The sequence below is a fragment of the Lygodium microphyllum genome, chromosome 23 (genome assembly GCF_053477565.2).
Source record: "Lygodium microphyllum isolate KBCC chromosome 23, Lygodium_microphyllum_v1.1.10, whole genome shotgun sequence".
Classification (NCBI taxonomy): domain Eukaryota; kingdom Viridiplantae; phylum Streptophyta; class Polypodiopsida; order Schizaeales; family Lygodiaceae; genus Lygodium; species Lygodium microphyllum.
This window is the reverse complement of record NC_141157.1, coordinates 101,511,039-101,536,026: the sequence shown is the minus strand read 5'-3', so window position 1 is coordinate 101,536,026 and position 24,988 is coordinate 101,511,039. Positions and strand designations below refer to the sequence as shown.

General features: G+C 48.1%; 1 protein-coding gene across 1 annotated transcript; it reads right to left on the bottom strand.

Annotated features, from left to right (window-relative positions):
- Nucleotides 1–412: 412 nt before the first annotated feature.
- Nucleotides 413–24,988, bottom strand: LOC148016538 (rRNA-processing protein). The gene is made up of 3 exons (XM_087664675.1): nt 24,750–24,988; nt 2,770–2,864; nt 413–1,335 (listed from the first exon to the last, which is right to left on the bottom strand). The coding sequence occupies exons 1-3, from the start codon at nt 24,862–24,864 to the stop codon at nt 961–963; spliced, it is 585 nt and encodes a 194-aa protein (XP_087520801.1). The 5' UTR covers nt 24,865–24,988; the 3' UTR covers nt 413–960.

Here is a 24,988-nt window from a genome sequence, read left to right as displayed (position 1 = left end):
TCAAACAATTCAACCACACTCCCCATAACTTCATTGTATTGACCTATGCAAGTCGAATGGACCTATGTGTGACTGACCCTCAATATATTTAATTTTAACAACCTTTACTTTAAACCACCAAATCACATTTGATTTGACCTAACATAATACATGTGGAAATTTAGCCGTGCAACTCTTTAGTTCCTAGTCACATGTTTCACCCTCAATGTTTGAACCTAAACGTTTAGATTTAAAATTATTTTGAGACCCCATCGTCTATGGAACCACTCATAAACATTCTAGAATCATAACCTTGATATTTCTTTTTCTTGTATACCTTTATTATATATTTTGATCAAAGCTTAATATATAACCTAATGACTAGCTCTTGTTGAAACCTTGCCTAGACGTTCAAGTTCCACAGCCAATATTTTCATTTGCACGGTCCTTGCTTAAGTTTAGATGTATTTGATGCACCATACTCCTAATGCATACGACAATAGGCTTTCTGTCAACCTTCGTGAAACAAAGGTAGGCTGTTTAGTTGCACACCACATTGAGTTGGGAGATCAAACACTGAGGTTTACTTACGGGTAGGAGCAGATGGAACATGACCATTTGTCTTATTCACAGGGCTTACTTGCTTGCTTTATGAAAGAGGCATTAGATACGAGATTGACATGAAATATACAGAATTAGGTCCTGTGCAGAGAATGTGCTCACACATAGAATTCCAGGAGCCTCGTACTAAAGTGCAAATACGATGAATTCCAGGCGCCTTCACCACCATAGAAGATGAAGTCACAGATATGATGGACCTTGGTATCCATGATTTCTAGGACGATCAAGAGGAAGATGTCAATCCCAAGTGAGATTGTCATGACTAACTAAACAAAATGAGTAAGACGCCAAATATTAGTATGAAGGCAAGTGTTTGTTGCCTTCGAAACCCCTGTAATTTTTGGAACTGATGAACTGTGTTCATGGAGCCTGCTGAAGAGCTTCTAAAATGTGCCTCAGGCGATGCTTCATTACAGGTTGCCCAGTCTTCGTCTTCTTGAACATTTTAGCTTTCATATCCTTCCGTGTCTGAATTGCTCTCAGTCGAGCTTCTTCTTTGGCCTTCAACATTTCCTCCCGCTCCAGCTTCAGTTTTTCTACTTCCTGCTGCTTTCTCACAAAGCCTTCCCTCAGAATTTCTAACTCATTCCTACTTCTGGATTTATGGTTCTGGCGCAAAAATGGTTGTTTGGAAGAGGTATTCCTGCCACTGACCTTGGCAGGCTCTTTTTCTTCGTGCTCCTTTTCTTCGGTCCTCTCTTTTTCCAGGATTTCCGGAGCTTGTTGAGAGGAGTCCTACAAATGGAAATTAATCATAGCTGTTACTAAAAGAAGTCCTACTAATGGAAATTAATCGTCAATGTTACATAAGCAATTATCGTCCGAAGGTCACAGGAGTGTACCCTCCAGCAAGTTTGATGATATAACAAGAGAACAAAGAGTACAAGTGTCGATGTTGACAAGAGGAGAAAGTGCAGACCTAATACCTTGCCTCTAGATCACAGAGAGCACCTGCTTTGTTACAAATAAAATATATGATCTAATTTGCTGACATGAGAGAGAGAGAGAGAGAGAGCAAGCAACGAAAAGCAAGCAAGCAAAGAAAGAAACAATAATGAATATAAAAGGCCAACATGGCCATGAGACCTGAGCAAGTACTACAAAGAAAAAACACTCTCTCGTCATGGTAGTACAAAAGTAAATCTAACAATGAATCACACTGTAGGATCCAATGTCTATAAAGTAAAGATGAAGGAAAACTCATCCTATTACAGAGATAGTCTGCAACATCTGCTCCACCATGGCAAGGCTAAGGTACCTCAACAGGCATCTCCCATGATGCATGGGGGTTGTGGCTCGTGTTCCCATGACTTTCTAAATCAGATTTTTAAGGGGATTTCCATTTGGTCAACAGGCCAATTTTATAACCAGTTGTTTGATACCACTATACAGAAGAAGAATGTCAGATCATTCAATCATGTCAGGCCTTCAGATAAACTTTCATTCACGACTTTCCTGTAAGGTTCTAGACATTGCTTGTAATATTAGAAATATTGACTGGGCCACCTATCAACTTCATGGATAGTGATAGCTGGTCTCAAAAAACTGCCTCTCACACCACAGCAACTATTGTTTATGGCACATTGAGCTCACCAACTAGTGACCAGCAGACCTCAGTCCAAACATGCAATAAAAGCCAAAAGAAATATGAACCCTATGAGCCTAAAAGTCTTCCAATGACACTCTCAGAGGCCTCCATCTTTAAGCCTGGTGCCATTTTACCCACTGTTAGCTGTGCAAACTTTGCTTTCCAACAAGGCTGATTTGAAAACTACTTCCAAATGGATGGATGGGGTTAAGTGGCCACCTCACCACTCAGGACCAGATGAAGACAAACCAACAAGCATCCCCAGGAGCAGTTCATGCAATACATAGACAAAGCCTCTGCAAGCAGATAACTCATACTAGTTCACACTGAAATGAGAGTTTCCAACCATAGAGATATAATTAGAAGTTGAGAGTTATAATTTCAGGCACCCCACAATTAAAAGTATCCCCAAACCAAGTGCTATTATTCCAGCCATTGTTCGTACGTGTCGGTATGAAATATCTGTGCTTCTAAAAGAACAGAATAGCATGAGCTCTAAAGAAAAGTAATCTGTTTTCTCAAAAAGGAAGTTTTCATCATCAATCAAGGAATATTAAAAAAAATTGACACGTGGAATGTACCTGAGCTACTGGTATGTCCTGTGAAGGAAGATTCTTGATCAATTTCTTATATTTTCTCACTTTCTTTGCATTCTCGTAGTACTCTCGTTTTCTCCCTGCAATTCCACACCAAAAATTATGTTTTCAACAAGCTTTCCTGTGGCAGTTCACAAGCCACATTCTAATCTTTAGTTAAAGAAACTAGAAGATTTGGCATGGCCTTTGATTTCTCATTCCTACGACCTACTATAAATTATGCACCCATTGACAGCATTCCGTTCTTCATAAGAGCAGCAATTGTTGGTAGGCAAATTCCACTGATGCATGCTAGAACTCAAGAGCGTCATCTACATACAAATTTTAAACAAAATCCAAAGAGTTGCTCTACTCTAATCCAATACCGTATCCTTAAAGCTCCCTCTTAAATAATACCATCAACATTACGAACTCTTAACTTGAGTCTGGTAGTAACCCAGTTTTAAAGAAAAAAACAAAATTTATCAATAGGCACCTTAAAAATAAACATCCCATGAATATAGATAACAATGGCCTGTAAAGGACTCCCACAGTACAGATAAAAGAAGTTTGATACAAGGGCCTCAAGTACCTGTCAAGTAACCTTGTGGGTAACCCAGCTGCCAATTTAAAGCCTCTCAAGGATCTTATGGAAAGCAAAGAGTGACAATGGACTAAGGGGACAATTTGTAATGGCAAACTATGTGTTGTGCGACTCTAAACGGAAGAAGGTGCATGTATCCCAAACGCTAAGAAAAGTCTGTCCTCCACATGCGCTCAGAGTCACACTATGACCTCTCCCATCTCCCATAAAGGAAAGGAATAATCTCTATCCCATCTCCCACAGAGAAAATGAAGAATCTCTGTCTAAATCCTGGCATTAGAAATGTCTGTAAATCTATGGCATGATTGCATCTTGCAGTCCGAATGTAACAAGCAATAATGCTGGCAATCAGCACCCATCTATGGCAATGCCCCTCACTCCGCTCTGATCCTATCCACAAGATGGCCAGAAATGAATAAGTACAAGCTCCCCTAAAGATCCTCATATCTGGATGCAAGGCCTATTTGTGACCCCAGCTATTTTCCCCAGTTGTACCATGAAAGACTATCTTGAGACTCTCCTCCACATCCCCAATGGCAGTTCTGCAAGCAATGTCTATGTCTCACTGCTTTGGTAACAATGGATGACACATCTTCCCTTTTTTCATTCTTCCTTCTCTTCAGTGTCAAGCCTTCATACAAGGCTTAGCTATCTTCGGAGTGTACCTAGCACTGATACCACGTAAGGAGTTGCTTGAACAAAGAATGAGAACTTGAAAAATGATGAGAGAATAATTGAAGAATCAGACTATACTGGTATGAACAATGGGGTTTAAACCTCCATCTCGGGTGGACCAAGGATGAGGTGAGCTGGAAGAGGAGTTGGAGACATGGATGATAGCTCTTAAGAGTGGCGTACCCTGAACAATCCTGAAACACAACAAGCAGAAGGTGTTCAGCTTGTGCTCCTGCTGTCGTGCTTGCTGCAGCTCCAACCCCCCGCCATCGCACCAGCTCCCCCCGCCTTTGTCCCGCTACTCCCCCGTCATCCCCCCGCCTTCTACGCCACCTCTACCCCATCTCCCCACAGAGCTGCCTCCGCCCCTGCGCGACTCCTCCCCCCTGTTCGATGCCCCTGCACAACCCCTCCCCCTGCTGGACGCCGCCCCTACACGACCTCCCACAGCGCCACCTCCGCCCCCGCCTGCTCGCCCACGCCACCTATTCGCCCCCACCTGAAAACTCCCCCCCCCCCCCCCCACCCCCCCAGTTAATCCCGCCCTGTCCTCCTGCCTGAGGAGTTGTTTTCCCACCCCTCTGCCTCCACCGTCTACCCCTCCGCCTTTTCCTGTACGGAGGCCTGGCTCTATCCGACAGGCCTAACACACGCATTCACCGGTTGCGAGCTGGCCTATAGCGATGTCCAACACCTCCCCCACCATGTAAAAAGAATTTCCCACCCAAACCCCCCCCCCCCCCCCCCCCGCCATCGGCCTCCTCCCCTCCAGTTGCTCCCTTCCTCTGCAGCAACATCCCCCCCCGAGCAGCTCAACAGCGTGAGTGGTAGGTCCTTAGCAGGAACATGCAATGGAAACCTCTGGTCAAATGCCAGTGCATTCTAGGAGTGTCCTCCAGTCAAATACCTTGTGCGTCGTCCTCTCTGAGGAACAACTCTTAGCCGTTCGTGCCATAGAGCTGGAGCTTAAAGAAACAGCGATCTTTGGTCAGATAGTAGGACACTCCCCATCCAAGGCCCAGCTTCGGGATCCGCTTCACTCCATGCTACGCATCGGCACGGCGCAAATTGTGGAGACGGTCCTAATGGGTCAAGGGATCTTCATGGTACAACTCACCTCAATAGACGTAGCATGGGAGCTACTAGCTAGCTCACCCTATGCCTCCACAAAGGGGGTCATCCATATGGTTCCCTAGTACAGTGGCTTCACAGTGGAGGCATTCACGCTCCACAACAGTTTCCTTAGACACCCGGTCACCCTACTCTTCCCCAGACTAGCGATAGAGTATCGCGAGCTTGTGGAAGACTTTGGATGGCTCTTCGGCAATGTCCTTCGCGCCTCTTTTGCAGACACGGTGACAGCCGCAAGAGTTCCAAAGGTACGGGTGGCAGTAAAAGAGACAAAGAGTATACCATAATTTTTAGAGATTGAGACAGGTGGACACTCCTTCAGGCAGCAGGTCATCGTGAATGGGCAGCCAGGGCACTGCCTGCGTTGCCATGACTTTGGGCACCTGGCAACAAAGTGCACGCGCTTTGAAGCTAAGGCGGCTTCGCCAACAAGTCCACAAGTAGACGTAGACAGCTTCACACAGGTCTAGAGACGACAGAGAGGGAGACGGCAGGGGGGGCCGCAGGCAGCCCCTCAAACACAGCCACGGCAGCAGGGAGCAAGAGGGCAAGCGTCGCCTCCCTGACAAAGTACTATGTGCCCCCCCCTCACCTTGTCCGACAAGACCACATGCCTACACATCCATCCCCCATAGAGGCACCACAGGCCGCCTCACCCAAGGGTCCACATCCCCCACCCCCTCACTCCCCCCCCCCCCCCCCCCACGGTTCCCCCCCCAACCCTAGTCCACAACCCCCCTTCTCCAAAGCCACCGGCTCCCCCCCACACCTGCCGTGTGCCCCCGTCCACCCCACCACCCCTCGATCCTCCCCCTCCCCACCATCACCCCCGCCGACCAGCCCCCCTGACCCCCACCCAGCACAGGTGAAACCCCCCCCCCCCCCCCCAATTCCCCCCTCTCACAAGAGGCGAGGAACCCCATACGCCATCATCCACTCACCCACAACCTAGCTCCCCCCCCCCCACACAGCCACCAGCTCATCCATCCATGCTGCCCGTCACACTTTCCCGAGACAGGCGCAGCTACTACCACAGGAGTTTTTTCGCAGTGGGCCGTGGTCTTACCTGAGAGTTGCGGAGTGCGGAGAGTTCCCACTACCCTTGGAGGTGGAAATCTTCATGGTACGCAAGTCAAGGAGCGGCAAGGTCCATCTACTAGCACCACCAGATGGACCAAACTACACCTTCTTTCTTTAGACCTCTCACACAGGAGAGTGGACGACGACTCAAATAGAGGAGGTGAAGAGCCAGGTGGCAGACCACATCTCCCAGTGGATGGAAGAAGGTGGACTGACACTTTTCTCCCAGCAATGGCCAGGGTGCATGATGGACATTAACTGGTGGGCTGGGGCCGAGGTCCCACATCTGAGCATTATCTTTCGAGCCCCTCCACAGTGGAGAGCGTCGATGGATGTGATTGCGTGGCCCCTGGCACAAGCGGCCCGTTTCTACTAATGTACTAAGTCTCGCCTCTCAACCTGGTTGATAGATGCCTTGGTGGTACCACCAGGCGCATCCATCACCCCCATGGTTTGCCCGAGGGCTACCATGGGGGAATGGAGTTCACCATCCATGCCAACGGCGAAGCATATCTGCATGCCTCATAGATTCTCCTCTTCGTCAGTAGCTTCCACACCGAACAGATGCTTGTTTGTTCAGTCACAAGTTTCCCTATGAGCTTACATCTTGCATCCTGGAATGTAGATAGCCTCCACTATAGTGGAACACGTGGTTCCAGGAAGTTGATTGTTCGGCAAGAGTTGTAGCATGCCCTTGTCGAACGAATCGACATCTTACTATTACAGGAGCACAAGCTCACTCCCACCCAGGCCCAGCGGGTAGGGAAGGTACTCGGGCAATTCACACACTTACTGGGAGCACGCCATCAGTGCCCACGGCAAGTGGAGGCGTGTGCACTTCTATTGGCCCGAGTCTCACCGCTTGCGTACAAGACCACGGGACGATAGTGGGAAGGAGGGTTCTATGGATTAGATTGGATATTGGGTACTCGTGCCTTGGAGTCCTCAATGTCTATGCCCCCACTGAGGTGAGGGCACACAGCAGGTTCTGGGTGGAGATCGCAGCAGGACTCCCAAAGGTGGACTCCTGGATTGTTGGAGGGGTCTTCAACAACCTGGAGGCTCTAGAGGACCAACAAGGCAGAGGCAGAAACTACCAGGGCATGGCTGAGGAGGAGCAGGAGGCATGGGAGGTCTTTCTACTGGCAGTAGGAGCACGTGATGCTTAGAGAGACCCTACCTTCCATAGGAGGGAGAGGTTGCTGGACTACTCTTGGGGATACAGGCGGCTAGGTGGAGTCTTGCTGGAGCGGTTGGATAGGTTCTATGTGGGAGAGTGGGGATGCTCTCGTGGAGGCCAAGTAGGGCAACTGGTGGGCACCACGTTGTCCAAAACTGCCCGGTTCTCCTGACACTTGATTCCCCAGCATCTGCCCTAGACAACAACCCTGTCAGATCCTTGACTCGATCTATAGGAGGAAGGAGATGAAGAGACAGATTGAGCAGATTTGAACCAAGGAGTGGGGCAGGAGGGACCAGATCGCAGAGGAGGTCGCAAAGGTCCTAGCCGAGTCGAGCAGTATCTACCAGGAGGCAGCCCTACATGCCAGGCAGCAGAGCTGGGAAGAGGAGAGAGCACTCTGGCGGGACCTTGCAGCCATGCAAAAATTACTACAAGAGGCACCAGGGGATCCCACCCGCCATGCACAAGAGGTGCACGCGCGAGCAGTCATCGCCGATCTAGAGGACAGGTGCTCAGAGTTCTCATTCCGCACCTCAGCAGCCTTCTGGGCGCCGAAAGGAGACACGATGTGCAAGAAGTTTTTCCAGACGCACCAGCCCCGCACCTCAAGAGAGCAGATACATAGCCTTCGGAATCAGTATGGGAGGACTCGTTCTAGCCCGGACAAGATGATGGAGATTGCTACCGACTACTACAGACGCCTTTTCCAGCAAGAGATAGCCTCAACTAGAGGGCAACGATATAGACAGCAGGTTTGGAATCACATTCCGTCGACACAGAGATGGAACACTCACTCCTAGCCCCCTTCACAAAGAAGGAACTAGAGAAGGCCTTTCATACACAGGACGGGGGCAGAAATGTCCGGGAGAGGATGGCCTCTCCAAGGCCTTCTTCATTACCTACTGGGAGGTGGTGAAGGACCCCTTGCTGCTGGCCTTCCAAGAGATTTTCACTTCAAGACAAATGCCACGGAGTCTCTCGGCAGGCCTCATCAATCTCCTCCCAAAAGAGAGGGACCAGTTGGAGCTATCCCAGTGGAGACCAATCACTTTATTGTCAGTAGCCTATAAGGCACTGGCAAAGATGATTGGTAGGCGACTCTGCCTTGTGCTTCCAGAAATCATTCATGACACACAAACAGGCTTTGTCCAAGATAGGAGCATCCTAGACAATGTATTCACCTTCTTTGAGACAACAGAGTGGGCTCAGCACAGTGGGCAGGGACAGGCTGTACTACTCCTAGATTTCGAGAAAGCCTATGACAGGGTGTATTGGGATTTTCTAGAGGGCACCATATTGAGGTTGGGCTTCCCCCAGGCATGGATCCACGACGTCGCCGCACTTTACAGATCGGCCACCAACAAGGTTCTCATAGGTGGTAGGTGAGAGGAGTTTTGAGTGGAGAGATCGGTCCAACAGGGATGCCCCCTCGCCCCGTACCTGTTCTTATTCTTTGCAAAGGCGATGTCCCACTTCCTCAGGTCACGGGTGAGCGGGTTACGCGGCCTCCGACTCCCAGTGAGGGAGGAGACGGAGTTAGACTAGAATATGCAGATGATGAAGCACTCTACATAGAGGACAATGAGTTGATGCTGGAGAGAGTGAGACTGGCGCTTGAGGTGTTTGTATTGCAGCGGGTTACGCGGCCTCCGACGCCCAGTGAGGGAGGAGACGGAGTTGTTAGACTAGAGTATGCAGATAATACAACACTCTACATAGAGGACAATGAGTTGATGCTGGAGAGAGTGAGACTAGCGCTCAAGGTGTTCTGTATTGTAGCGGGAGCGAAAATCAACAAGTGAAAGTCGGTTGGATTTCTCACAAACCCGGACTCTAGCACGGAGGAGCATCCACCTAGGATTTAGATGGGTGTGCAGAGGGCAGACCGTCTGTTACTTAAGGTTCCACGTGGGACTCGACATCACTCCCACCCAGCAGTTTCTTCCAGTCCTTGACTCTATTCGGAGCAAGCTGACCTACTGGAGGTGTGCTCGCCTTTCCCTAGCAAGCCAAGCCCTAGTGGTTAACCAGGTCCTCCTAGCGACGGCTTGGTACATCGCCTCGTATCGGTGCTTCTCTTCATCCTGTGTAGTTCAGCTTCGCCGCCTAGTGCAGAATTTCCTTTGGTTCAAGTCAGACAGTTCCAGGGATTCCCGGGCCAAGGTGGCGTGGGCAACTATCATCCGGCATCGGTCAGAGGGAGGGCTTGGGATCATAGACCCAGAGTATCAAAGTATGGCCCTCTTGGGCAAGCTAGTAGTCTACGGCCTCACACAAGGAGGGCAGACCTGGAAGGTCCTACTGCAAGAGGGTCTCCAGGATTGTAGACCGAGACTTAGCGGTGATTAGAGACCGTCCCTGAGATGGATCTTTACGACCGCCCAAATCACCCCTCCCAGATCTCCCTTCCTATGCAGCTTGCTCCGTATGTGGCAAGGCCTCCGTAAGGCCCTAATTCAAAGCCCCCCAAGCTGCCAGGAGGAGATAGACCGTCAACCGGTGATCTAGAACCCCCAGGTCAGAGACCGGGACGGGGTACAGATCGGAGAGCGCCCCCACATCCAATGAGCTGGTTGGGAGGCCGGCCCGGCTTGTACCATCAAGACATGGCGGGAGGTGTGCAAGATGATAAATGAGGAGATGTTGCAACGAGCATCAGGTTGTCAAAGAGCAGTTGAGTTGAGGAGAAGGGAGATAAACGTAGCAATTCCTCAGGAGTGGCTTGCCCCCCCCGATACGAGAGCCGATAGAGCCTGGGGAGGCATGGGCCACTAGGTTTTCACTAGCAGGTATCCCCCTACAAGTGGCAGGTAGAGTGGGCGGCGCTCCACATGGGACTTTCTTCATCGTGCAGGAGAGGGGGCTTCTAGCCCTTGACAAAGGGCAGCAAGATGAGGGGATAGTTGTCCTTTCATGGAGGAGGATTCGTGTGGTTGGCCTTCAAGGGAAGACATGGCAACTGGACCCTTTTGTCTTCTGGAAGGAGCTCAGGGGGTGGCGCCTCTGGATATGGGAGGGCAGGCCACTTGATAAGCTGGAATGGAATCCAGGAGAGTGGCTATGGCCGGCCACTGCAGTTGCCAAGAAGCCATCGAGGTTCCTGGAATACATAGCCAGGATTGGCAGACATGTACTGATGTAAGAGGACATGGATTAGGCGTCGTCACGTAGCAGGCATTGGGCAAAGCACACCATCACAGAGGTGTTCCAACGGACCCTTTGGCGCCACCTATGGGATAGTTGAAGGCCGAGGAGGGTATCGTATTTCTTATGGCTGGTGGCACATGGAGGCCTGGATGTGGAAAGTTGGCTAGCCCATATGCAGGAGGGAGGTTGTAAGCGCTGCACACAGCAGCCTCTAGAAACTCCAAAGCATTGCCTTTGGTCGTGTAAGGCGGCACAACTCGTGTGAAGAGGAGCATATCGCATCCTCTGTCGTATAGCACCTAGCCTTGGATATATCTCATAGGGAGCTTTTTGCTGGTAGGCAATCAACCAGGGCCATCACCTTTTGTATGAGGCCGGGATGCAGGACACGATATTCATTATTGAGGCACGGTCGTGTGCAGTAGTCGGGTTGGAGGCTGCACCCATCCGCCAAGTACTGGAGCCCACAACAGACCATTCTAAGGTATGGGAGATCATAGGAAGTCTTAATGGATGGCATATCTAGAAGGCACGGTGTCAGGAGGCTTTTGGTGGAGAGAGACTTTCAACACAGGCGACCTTAGCAGAGCTCTGGACCTCTATCATCCACTCCCTCCGCGGCCGATGGGACCAGGTGCAGGGCGAGTCTAGAGCTCATCAAGAGCTACGTTGCCTTTTGTGCTTTTGGAGCTGGTTTAAAGAGACTTAATTATGGGTGTAATAAAACCCTACTTTTAGTGGCTCAGCAGCCACCATCTCCTCTAGTGGTTGCCTTGAGACCCCTATTCCATGCAGAAGAGGATACCAATATCAGTGATACATCTGTGGATTCTCTAGCTTCTCTAGCCCTTCGATCGATCTCAAAGGGGGGTTTCCAAGATTATGAGGAGCTCTTTGAGGGAGGCACATTATCTTAGCGCCTTTATCTCATGCAACATCTTCTTCCCCTCTTTTCCAAGATACCCTTGCCACTAGCATGCCCATCTCATGCTCTTTGATCCCTGATACATTTCTTTGGCATGAGTGCTTTACAACAGCTTCAATAGCTCCACACTACTGTCTTCTAGTCGGCAGATCACAGACAAGCCTGATCCATTCTTGACTGGATACCTTCTCTGTGACCCTTCCTTGCTACTAGCATTCCCATCTCATGTTTGATTTCTAGTTCCTTTCATTAGCGTGAGTGTTTTACGAGACCTTCAATAGCTCCACGCTATTGTCTTCCAGTCTAACCACCAATGTTACTCATCCATTCTCAATCGGACACCTTCAAGTGTGACATTTGAGGCCTCTCGAGGCTCCACTCCTATGGGCATCTTCTAACCACCACTAGCAATGGGTTCTCATCTACAGAGAGGCTCCAGCTACATGGCTGGGCATTCAGTTAAGAGGCTTCATCAATATACACATGGTCTAATCTTCCATTGAATTTTCTACTTCTTTCTCCTTTGACCACACCCAAGTTTTGAGAGGGGGTGTTAGCAAACATTTTATTCAGCATCTTCTTCTATATACAAATTCTGCTTGTGAGTCTTAGTTTGCATCAAAGAAGGACATTGGAAACTTTGTCCATATTACAACTATTAGCCTTTCTTGCGCATCATTCTTCTCCATTTTCAAGCGCATTAGGTGGAGACTAGGGCTTCTTAAATTCATTCACTAGTTTATTTTGCCCATTCACACTAGACATCGATCAATTAGTGAAGTGCATTTGTCACTTATGCCACATGGGGAGCGAGACATCCATTGTCATCTGGCGTCATCATTTTGGCATCGGGTCAACATATCCATGCATCCTTGGCCTACTTATAAATAGTCCCATACCCATGCCTCCATCATTCCTTATCTGTCACTCTGCAAAGTGCACAATGAACATGAAGCAAAAAGGGAAGAAAAAGATCGCAATGAAAGAAGAGAATGAAATAATAAAGTCTGTGTTAAACTCCAAGAGAATGTTGAATACAACATGGATTGATCAATCCATGCACACAACCCAAAGCATCAATGAGAGCACCCAATCAGGCTGGCAACAAAAGTGCACACACCCCAAACAACATAGTATGCTCAATAATTATAATATTCCCTTGTTTTTGAGACTTAATTGTCTAAGAAAATGAAGAAAATAAATACTTAAAAGCTGCCTACACCAACTATTTAAAACATTACAACCATGGATTGGACTATTGCTGCCAGCTTTTGGGGCCATTTCCCAGCCACTGGAGACCATTTTGGTGATGGAGATTGCATATTCTTGACCTTGCGAAGCTGGCAATTACTACCGTTGCACTTTCTCCTGAAGATCACAGTCTCTAATGCTCCTATTGTTGTTGGTGCATCTGTTTGGGGCTGGTACAATAGGGCAGCAGCTGATTTTAATCAGTTCTTCGCGACAAATCTCAGAATTTTCTCTCTCTACAGCATTCTCTCATCTCCTTCAGTCTATGCTCAGCCATTCTTAGCAATTCTTAGCCCTTCGGAGGAGATCTCGGCCATTTTTGGTGGGGCTGATCTGTAATTTCTGCAGTAAACCCTAATTTACAGCAAAAATTAGGGTTTAGCAGCCACCTTGGGATCCATGCCAAAGATTGAAGGCTCAAGGGACTGAAATCAGCGGCTGATAATTGAAGATTATCAAGGGATTTCAAAAGCCAACCCATCCCGAATTGATTTGGGGCAACATTTGGCCAGCCAAGAGTCAAATTGGAGAAGAAGTCCTGGGTGAATTAAGAGGCAAATGACCCAAAAGGCTTGTTGGTCATTTATGACGCAAGAGCAATTGGTTAGCAGGAGGAGATTGAAGAATGTTGAATTGTACTCCTTCCAATTGAATGAAAGCTAAAGAAATACCGCAAGGGGCATCAATTTTAGGGCCAACACGGTGTCTACTGTCCAAGAATGTTATGGTAAAGTGTGTATTTCATTTTATGTGCATTTATTTATTGATGTAATTAAGTGCTTAATCAGGTTAAACCACCCTATTCCGAGAAGGAAGGCTGGTTTCAAGGTTCCATTGCCGGGATACATCAAATCCCTTGATTTGGTAGGCCCAAGGCACCTAATTGCAAGTCAAACTTTGTGCTAGTGTTGATCTTTGTGCTCAGCTGAGAAATTACAGCAAGATGTCTTCGTACACTGGGATGCAATCAAGCAGTAATGATGCCTCTCATGATGCACATTCACATGTGAAAGAAGGAAATGCAATGCCTGATCTTGGACAAGGCACGAATCATGGACAGCATGCTGAAAATGTGGTTGAAGGCCAAGATGTTGGACCCTCAATGCAGAAAGAGAATGATGATCAACAAGGGGAAATGAAATTTGATGATGCATTCAAGAATCAAATGAGGGCAGCAGCCAATAGCTTTGCTGAATTGGCAAAAGATCCTCAGTTTACTCGATTTTTGAACACTCCTACAAAGGACAACAAGGGCAAGAAGAGAAAATCCTCTTCTAGAACTTCGGGACAGCAAGATGCACCAAAGAACAAGCCAAAGCCTTCTCAAGATGTTCATGGTGAAAAGCAATGGTGCCAATTGGGCAAGAAATGCAAATGCAAGTTCATGATGTAAATGCTAATCCAATGGTTTTTGGACAGCAAGATTTGCATGAGAATTTGGGGCAGCCAGCTTACTTTGGTGGTAGCACAATTTTTCATGCTATGGTGGGTGAGCGACCGAATGTGGGAATATATGACACACCTCCCCATAACTTTCAGCAATCAATGCATGGCTTGCATAACCCACTGTACTCGGGTATGGCTCATGGAATGCATAATCCAATGTACAGCGGCATCGGTATGATGCCTGGTGTGCAAAATCACACATATGGGCAAGCATCGGTATACCCTCGTGCTTTTGGGACTCAAGGAATAAGAGCTGGTCATGCAAATGCTCCGTTTAATGCTAGCTATCATGGAAATACAGCAAATGCACCCTTTTCGCAGCAACCAGTGTATGACAACTTAACTCCCAAAGGGGAAGCAAAAGACTATGATGAGGGTGGAAAAGCAGTGAAGTTTGAGTCCTTCAATGGTGCACGAGATAGGCTAAAAGCTTTGACCTTCATTCAGCAGTTTGATACAGCCTATTCAGGGGGAAACTTCACCGAATCCTCTAAGATTCGAAAGGCAACCACTTTCTTAAAGGGGAATGCATTGCAGTGGTGGTCCACGCTCTTGATGCAAGGTAGAGCATCGTTAACATGGGTACAATTCAAGCAAATGTTTGCATCGAATTGGTTGACTAATACCTTTGAGGTGGACATCATGACAGCTTGGAACAAGCTTGATGCAAAGGAATGCAAGAATTTAGAGCAATACAATAAGAAGTTTTGGGATGCATTGCTGCCCGTCACTTCTTATCAGTCAGTTTCCCTTCATGAGCAGGTGGAGAAGTATGTATGTGGTTTGCCTAAAGGAATCAAGGATTTTTGCATTAAATCCACTGTTTCAAGCATGTCTCAGCTTATAGAAATTGCTACTACAAATGATACATTGCTGTGTGGAAAAGATGCCAGCTTTCAAGACCATGATGAGTCAAATGTCAAGGAAATGAAGACTCAAAAAAAATGGCAGATCTGAAAATCAGGCTGAAAAGAGGCAAAAACAATAGCAAAGACCTTCGAAAAGTGTGGCAGAGCATAGAGAATTGAGGGCTGCTAATAAATGTTACATATGTGAACAGGAGGGACACATTGCTAGGAACTGTCCTAATCAACAACAAGCTGATAACGATGATAGCACATGAGAGAATCAGTGATGTATGGAATATCACACTAGGTTGCATGTGATGAAAGATCGGACATGCATTGTATGTTAGCAAGTGAAGCATGGTAGGCAAAAGATGCCATAGTTTATTACAGCTTATGTAAGGATAAAGTATGTGTTTCAGAGAACTTAAGGAACGTAAAAGGGAGCAGCTGATCACCATGGATGTGTGTTGTATTTCTTAAAGGGTGAGGGTGATTATGTATTGCTGCGTTTTGAAAAGTCAAGGCTGAAAAAGTTGAAAGGGCAAACGAGAATGTATCTGCAGTTTAGAATGAGGAACTATGGACCTTTCCAGGTGTTAGAGAGGATCAGCGATGTGGTATATCGGCTGAAATTGCCTCTACACTAGCGGATACACTATGCCTCTCATGTGAGCTTGTTGAGGCCTTTTTATGGTGATGTGCCTAAGGATGTATTTGCTGAAATTCAATCCAATGTAGAGGAGCTGAATAAGATATTGGTATCTGAGCAGATTTTGGCACATAAAGAGAAAAGGTCAAAGGTAAAGCTTCCATAAGCTATTGGGTGAAGTTTCACAACTGTTCACCAATGGATGCTAAATGGATGGAAGAGGATGACTTGGCAGACCATCCTCAGTTGTTGCAGGTTTACCTTGATGCCTTTCAGTTAGAGCCGACTTTGGATCGGGCTCTTTCAGATTCAGCAGGGCAAGGGTCCAGAGTACCACCTGATACTCAAGGGGAAGGTAGCACTTCCACTCCTCGAGGAATGGACTACTCTCGTATATAGTGGATCTCGAATGTATTCAGCATTCATCCAAGGTACTGTGCCTGACAATATGTCTGCCATGAGGTCACTATTCAGTGTACTAGTCACTGTGGTATGTATGTAGATAGGTATGGTCTTCACTGCAGCTCTGAAACTATACATTTGCATCAGGTTATGATCATCAGAGACTGATTACCGAGTGCTGGTTTTCAACTTCTCCTCAAAGAGAAGCCAATCCTTGAAGTGCGAGAAAGCTTCTGACTTTAGTGCCAAAAAGTAGGCCCATGTCATCCTGCTGTAGTCATCCACGATCAGCATGAAGTACAAGCTCCCACGCAAGGACTCACTCCTCATAGGGCCACATAGATCCGTAGATACTAGCTCCATCGGTGAAGTAGACCGCCGCGAAGCTGTGTGGGGAATGGCATCCCTATGTTGCTTCCCCCGAATGCAGGAGACACATGGCTGCTGGCTCACCACTATATCCGGCAACCCTCGAACAAGCTGTCCACATGACGCCCTCCGAAGATAGTCATAGTTCAGGTGACCAAACCGAGCATGCCATAACTCTGACTGTGACTGTGAGGTAAGAAGAAGAGTAGAGAGGGCAGTGGAAGACTTCAGTTTGTAAATGCCGTTCTCCTCATATCCGGATGAGAGAACCTTCCTCGATCCACGATCAAGGACTCGCACCGTAGAACTGTCAAACTCCACCAAAAGGCCAAGGGAGCAAATCTTATGAACTGAAAGAAGATGGTACCCTAAGCCTGGTACATGCAAAACCTCTGAGGTATGGGTACCACCTCGTCCATCCGGAATAAGCTGCATCTTACCCCGACCTGCAACAGAAACTGAAGAGCTATCTCCAATGAGAATCTGCCCGCGCGAGGGTCGCAACTGGGCAACACCATCTGATGAAGGAGTCATGTGCCGTGAGGCACCACTATCAACAATCCACTCTCGAGCTTGGGGAGCCGTCATCGCAGCATCAGAAGCATTCGGCGAAGCGTCCTCAATGACAGCTAGATGAAGAAATGCAGCTGATGAGGGTGCAGCCACCGCTCCAGAATCCTTGGTGTCCTTCTTCTTGGTGTCCTTCGTGTCTTTGTCAGGGCAATCCTTCTTCCAATGGCCAGTTTTTCCACAAATATGACATGTGGAGTCTTGGTCCTTGTCCTTCTCCTTGTCCTTCTTGGACTTGTTATCCCCCTTCTTCTTCTTCTGGTCCTTCCCCTTCTTCTGAGAGGCTTGACCTGTCAGCGCCTCCGACTTGGAAGCATTCTGTCCCTTTAACTGTTCCTCTTGGTCCAAGACCATAGGAACCAACTCTTCCCACCGAAGAGTAGACTCTCGCCCCGAAGCAATAAGGGCAGAGTAAAATGTACCGAATCGTGGCGGCAACTGGGACAATAGTGTGATCGCCATGTCTTCAGAGGAAATCGGCTTCCCCGCATTCTGAATCTGCATCTGAAGCTGCCTTAGCTTGTTAATGTGCTCCCGGAGCGAAGAAGACTTATTTACGGACAAAGTCCGCATCTGTACCTCCAAAGAAACCCTCTTAATTAGGGTCATCCGATTGTACATCTGATCAAGCTCCAGCCATATCTCCCGAGCCACCGTCAAGTGCTCGATGTGAGCGATCACGGCTGTAGTGCATGATAGAAAGAGAAAGGATCGAATCCTGGCATTCAGTTTGTCCCAATGAGACTGGGCCTTGGCCAACTCCGCACGAGCATCGGAAGAGAGTTTGGACTCATCTCTTACCAAGGGCCGGTCAATCTCCCCCTGTACCAACTCCGCCAAATCATAAGACTCAAGGATGGCCAACATCATGACACGCCAAATGCGGTAGTTGTCGCCGTCGAGCTTCTGATCTGTAGGAAGAGCCGGTAGGACAGGCACCTTCCGGTCCATAATCGCCTGGAACTCCAAGTCCATCTCTGTAGACATCTTTACCTGCAATGCCTTCACAAACGCAAAAGCAACCCCCTCTGACTGGGAAAACTCAGCCTGCTAAGGCTCTTCCGCGTCCTGAAGCTTCTTCACCCGCCGAAGGCGATGAAAAAGCAAAACCTGCACTTGTAGGCTGAAAACTCAAACTTCCTCCGCGTCAAACAGCAGTAAACAGCAACAAATCCACCACCTGTACTCCTTTCCTGTGCGCCCACACTCGTTTCAGCCTTGTTCCAAGGCGCAGCCCTCCTGTCTGCCCTTAAACGCAAAAAACGCAAATTTGTGTCGCGATGGAAACTCCTCTTCAGGTTGATTCTGCGCTCAGTCAGCCCTCAAACACTGCTCTGATACCATGTCAGAGTGCAGCGGTGCGGAAGCGTAGGACTGAGAGAGAGAACGCAGAGAGAGAAGAGAGAGAAAGAGACAGTGGACGATGAAGATCTGCTGTATAAAGAATGCTGAATACAAAGATATGCAGATATATACACGGGCGCAGTGCGCTGGACTGCGTGTCTCCACCTCGACGATGCAACCTGCTGTCCACCTCGAAGTCTGCTGCAGTCTGCACTGTCTGCTGTCTGAAATCTGTAAACAGAGACAGAATCTGCGCGTCACCGGTCTGTAATCTGCGAGCAGAGAAGTGTGTCAGACTGCTGAGAATGTCGGGTATTTATAGCCGACAACTGCCTGGAAATAGGGCGCCAGAAATGCCCAGTCGGCTGCATTAAATGCCCGACTGCCTGCTGCAGGTTGGACTGCCACGTGGCAGTCCGACTGCATGCAGTCCGACTGCACCAGGCTGAAACCTCCTGCCTGGCTGTGATCTCTCTAACATAAAGATCCTAGGTATCAATAGGAGAAATAACTACTCGATGACAGCCATCCCCAAAGAGTAAATGGTGGGAAAGAACTTCATGACAAGTAGAAGCCCTATCTAAGGGACGAGACGCAAGGGCCCCCTCTAAACCTGAAGAAGTAGGAAACTCCTCTGAGGGCAAAGTGAGTGCATCCTCCTCTAAATCCCCCTCGTTGAGAGATAGGTAATCTAAAAACTCATGCACTGTCTTGTCTAAATTAGGCAGCATCACTTGTGGGGAATCTACACAGTGAAGAAAGCGAAATGCAATCCTCTGGGCAGTGGGCAATCAAAGTAATCAAGGGAGCGAAACACAGTCCTTTGATGTTGTTGGAGATGAGAAAGACGATCACTAGTTGTCAAGGGAGCGAAGTGCAATCCTCAAATGCCAAGGAGATGGCCCTGTTAGCAGTCATGTTTGTCATGCCATGTCATCTCCTGCCTGTGAGCCTCAGTCTGAGTCAGATGAGGACTTTAGGAGCTCTGACTTGTCTATCACTTGTTTTGACGGAGGAGGTAGCTCATTCTAGAGCACTCAGTTTATTGCATTTCAGTGCATTTTCTCCTCTAGTCGGGATTTTATGTGCATTTCCCGGGGCAGTTTCTGCATTCTTCAGCTTGCCTCACCTGCGGGACATTGTCCACCCTTTCCGGGATTTTTCTGAGCATTCCTGGCATTTTTACCAGCATTAAATGCTGGTCGGACATATTTATGGCCTCAAATTTCAGGTCGGCCAGTTTTTGGATTTTTTGGTTATTTATAGCCATTTTCCACTTGGCAGTCAGTTGTATTATCATCTTCCCTCCTTCTTTGGCAAGTGCACACTCCGACTCCGTCATCTTCCTCCGTCTTCGGTGCTGCCATCATCATCAGCCTGATCTGGTGCCCTCACTGACGCCTCGGGCTGCGTGCAGGGACTGATCAGTCCACAGTTTTGTATTCAGCATTCATTACAGTCAGTGCAGATTTTCTTCCTTCATTTTCTGTTGTCTCTCTCTCCTCCTCTGTGTTCGTGTTCTTCTTCCATTGCGCACTCTCACATGGTATCATCGCCTGACTGAGAGCACGGAGGACCTAACCTTGTGGAGAGATACCTCACCCCTCTTCTGTTGCTGTCGCCTCATCTCCAACTGCCCAGGCGGCCCCTCCAGGTGGCCATTCTTCTTGCGTTTGCTGCAGACGACTCCTCCAGAGGCTGCCACGTCATCAAACGACCCCTCCTGCTTGCGTTTACCATCAGGTGGCCCCTCCTTCAGCTGGGCGACACATCATCAGGCTGCGTTTTGCAGATCTGGTGGTCGTTTCCACTCCTGGTGGCTCATCTCCTGCTGGCAACCCACTCCTAGGCTGCGTTTTGGTGCTGGCGGTTTCTGTTCTGGTGATCTTCATCAGATACCCTTGCGTTTTGCAGCTCCAGGTGTTTGTAGGCTATCACAGCCTGTGTTTTGGTGGTTGGTGACCCTACTGCTGGTCCTACTTCGGCTTCGGCACAGTTTTCTTTGGTGTTTGGTGTTTTGCAGATTGAAAGATGTCTTCTCATCAATTTACAGGCTTTGATGACTCAGATGACGAGCTTTTGTCTCAACACTCATCTGAACGGAGGCGTGATTTCTATCACGAGGACCGTCGTCCGGAGTCTATTCCTCTTTCCCGTCCCCTTTCTATTCATGTATCTCGGCAAGCCCCTTCCAGTGGGCCCAAGATGCAGCCTTTGGTACCCCCTGTACAGGTACCCGTACTTCCTCAGCTGCCCAAAGAGGACCGGTTGGATGGCTCTAATTTTTCTCTATGGTCCTGCAAGGTGGAGTGTATCTTGGACTCCTTCGATCTTTGGGAGCTTGTTTCTGTTCCTATTCCCCGGCCTAAGGTGGATCCCGCAGATGGGACATCTATGGATCGTGCAGCATTATGGAATCGGCTCAATTCTAGAGCCAGATCTTTCCTCTTTCTGAGTTTGCAGGATTTTGTCCTTGTTCATGTTCACAGGTTGAAGACTGCAATAGACGTGTGGAGAAAGCTCGCGTCTCTCTATCAACAGAAGACGTTTGCCCACCGGATATCTCTCGAAAAGAAGTTGCGGATGCTCGCTATTGATGATAGTCCTTCCATGAAGGACCACATCAACAGATTACAGGATATGAGGGATGAGCTTGCATCCCTCGGTCGGACGATATCTTCTGAAGACATGGCTATGATTCTTTCGACTCAGCTGCCATCGCCTCGGTTTGATGTCTTCTACACTAGCCTTCTTACATCGAGGACCCGTGAGAAGCTTCTATGGGAGGAGCTATCCCCGCTTGTCTTGGAGCATGATGAGCGACTCAGAGAGGTCAGTGCTAGTGGATCCGACTCCACTAGAGCCTTTGTTGCAGGTTCGGGAGGACAGAAGAAGAAGAAGACGAAGTCAAAGGCTAAGAAGCAGGACAGTTCTTCAGGCTCTGACTCAGATTCAGAGAGACCGAAGTGCCCACACTGTGGGAAAGGGACACATCCCGAGGAGAAATGCTGGAAGAAGCACCCTCACCTTCGTCCGGGAGCGAAGGGTGGATCTACATCGGAGCCTTCTTCTACCTCTACACCCGCTGTTACCCATGAGTCAGTGTTCCTTCATATCCATGCTTTGGAGGAGGATCCTTCTTCCGTGGCTGCAGTGTCTTCTGCACAGCCTTGGTTAGTGGACAGTGGTGCTTCGAGTCATATGACTCCCCGAGGTGATTTGTTATAGGATCTCCGTCCATCAAAGAGTTCGGTCACTGTTGGTGACATTTTATCGGTGCCTATTAGTGGTGTTGGCACATTGCCTTTGTTTACCGACCGACCTTCGAGCTCCTTTTCACAGGCCCTACATGTTCCGGATTTGGGCCTTCCCCTCCTCTCAGTTTGTGGTCTTACGAGGCTTGGCACACGAGTGATCTTCACCGAGCATGCCGTTGTTATTGAGGATTCTCTTACAGGAGCTGTCTTATCTACAGGTTGGCAAGAGAGCGGGCTTTATAGACTCCATTCCCCTTCTTTGATGCAGGGTCCTCCGCGGCAGTCTATTGCTACACCCGTTCCCGCTTGTGCACCTTCTATTCCACAAGTTCCTTTCCATCCCCCACCTTCTTCTCCGGTGGTTCCCTCGTACCCCCCATCCCTTTCAGAGGGGGACGATCTCGGTGATGCGGCTGTGGATTCCCTGGCCCCTAGTGTTTTAGAGGGGGATTCCCAGGATCGTGAGGAGCTCCTTCAGCCAGCAGTCTACATCGATAGACTTCATCGACCTTGGCATTCCTCTTCCCACCCCAGGATCCATTTCTCCCTTGGCCTTCTGCCACATCCAGGATCTGAGAGGGGGTGTTAGCAGTCATGTTTGTCATGCCTTGTCATCTCCTACCTGTGAGCCTCAGTCTGAGTCAGATGAGGACTTTAGGAGCTCTGACTTGTCTATCACTTGTTTTGACAGAGGAGGTAGCTCATTCTAGAGCACTCAATTTATTGCATTTCAGTGCATTTTCTCCTCTAGTCGGGATTTTATGTGCATTTCCCGGGGCAGTTTCTGCATTCTTCAGCTTGCCTCACCTGCCGGACATTGTCCACCCTTTCCGGGATTTTTCTGAGCATTCCTGGCATTTTTACCAACATTAAATGCTGGTCGGATCAGTATTAAATGCTGGTCGGACATATTTATGGCCTCAAATTTCAGGTCGGCCAGTTTTTGGGTTTTTTGGTTATTTATAGCCATTTCCCACTTGGCAGTCAGTTGTATTATCATCTTCCCTCCTTCTTTGGCAGGTGCACACTCCGACTCCGTCATCTTCCTCCGTCTTCGGTGCTGCCATCATCATCAGCCTGATCTGGTGCCCTCACTGACGCCTCGGGCTGCGTGCAGGGACTGATCAGTCCACAGTTTTGTATTCAGCATTCATTATAGTCAATGCAGATTTTCTTCCTTCATTTTCTGTTGTCTCTCTCTCCTCCTCTGTGTTCGTGTTCTTCTTCCATTGCGTACTCTCACAGGCCCATGGCTGCAAGCGCAAATACTAGAGGGCACAAGACTGCAAACGTAGATGTTTGACAAAGATGAGCTGCAAACGCAAATGAGATCACCGATGCCATGTGTAGTGTACTATTTATTGCAAGGGGCAAGGAAGCTGACGCCAAGCTGAAGGATGTGACACCAAGCAAGGGGAAGGCCTCCAAATAATCAAACGCTGATGATGACACTACTTAGAGCTAATGCCAAGCTGATGTATTGTCGCCTGGTATAGAAGACCCAAAACGCAACCAATCTGATCCCGCTAAGTGGGAGAGACAAGTCATCGGTTGTGTAGAACTAATGCCAAGATATGGGGAATCCTCCAAGTAGCCAAACATAGATGGCAAGCTGACCTAAGATGACGCCAAGCTGACAGAGAAGGTCCCCATGCTAGAGGAGAGATAGACGCCCACCACGAACCACAATGTCCACCTGAAGGGGTGTGAAGGTAGTGGAGAGGCAGGAGGAAGAAGGGAAGACTATCGGAATGACGAAGGAAGAGGGGTGAAGAATGATTGAAGTGGATTAAGAATTAATGAAGTGACAACCTATTTATAGGCATATGATGTCTAGGCTAGCGCACCACTGAGTGGGCACCCTCTGAGAAAAGTGACCAAAATGTGGACACCATCCCTTTCTAGGGCTGTCAGTGTGAAACCCTAACTGAAGTGTGGAAACTGAAGTGGTTTCTCAACACGTGACAGTGCATTAGTAATGACATTCTTTTTACCATCAATGTGTGCAATCTAAAAATGAAACATAGAGAGACAATTTGTCCATCTCTATGTACTCACTTCAGTGATGATACCATGTGAGTGCGCACTGGAAGAGAACCACGAATACGGAGAGGAGAGAAAGAGAGAGAGGCAGAGAGAGAAAGAGATGAAGAAAGAAATCTGCACTGACTAAATAGAATGCTGAATACAAAGGAAAGGACTGATCAGTCCCTGCACGCAGCCAAAGGTGTTAGTGAGGGCACTGGAACAGGCTGAAATGATGACAGTAGCACCAATGGTGACAAAGTCGGTGACGGTGATGAAGACAACTGAGATGGAGAATATCCAGCCTGCTGTCCACACCCAAGACAAAGAAAACTGCAACCACCTAATGGAGCACCTACCAAAGAACAGAAGAAGATGATGTGCCAACTAGTGGGGAGCAGCTATATTTAGCAAAAGTCCCCAAAAACTGGTCGACCAAAAAAATGGCCTCTAAATCTAGTTGATCTGCTGTAACACACAAAACTCAACTGGAAGAAGAAACACAGACCCTAGAATAAGTTGCTTCCTGCATCAAAGCACATGACAGACATGTCAGATCTCCTAATGTCCTCATTTGACTTAGTCTAGAATTATTCTCTGGATTACCGTGTGCACTTCTCTCATGTACAATGTAATGAATATGCACCAATTGGAGGGCTAAAGACCTGAAATCGCCAAAAGTTTAGTTACATTTCTGGCCAAGGTCTCTCTGTCTTAGTTGGTTAGACACATAGTTTATGGCCATTACATTTGCTATGACCGTACATTGGCCAAATAGAGAGGTCTAGGCAAAGCCACGCATGATGCAAGAACAGAGCAGAGGCCATTTAAACATGTCTTGTCCAAATAGAGAGCACAATGCAGATGCAGATGCATGATGAAGTAGAGACACTAGAGTCCCCTGGCATCATATTTTTCTTCTAAAAGCCATTCCTTGTGTTACTAACTTGGTGATGATTGTTAAACAAAGGGTCAAGACACAGTCCCCGTAAACAATGGCATCCATGAAAAACAGATGGGCAAGGAATTTTTGTCAACAGGATTAATCTTTCACTGAAAAGGCAAAAAAGGAAAGCTTACGGATTTCTGCAGGGTTGAAGCGAGGTTTGCTCTTGGCGAGGGCGAACGCCTCTAAGCTGAGGCCTCCCCTCCTGCTACCTAGCCTCCTCTTCTCCTTGTCCCGCTTCTTCTTCATGAGAGAGGTGCTCGGCTGCCGCTGGCACGATGATTTATGATAGTAACAACCTTGACGCTTGCTCAATTGGTCACAACTACTAATATGACGTCAGCTCATGGACTATGGCAATCGCCAATTATAT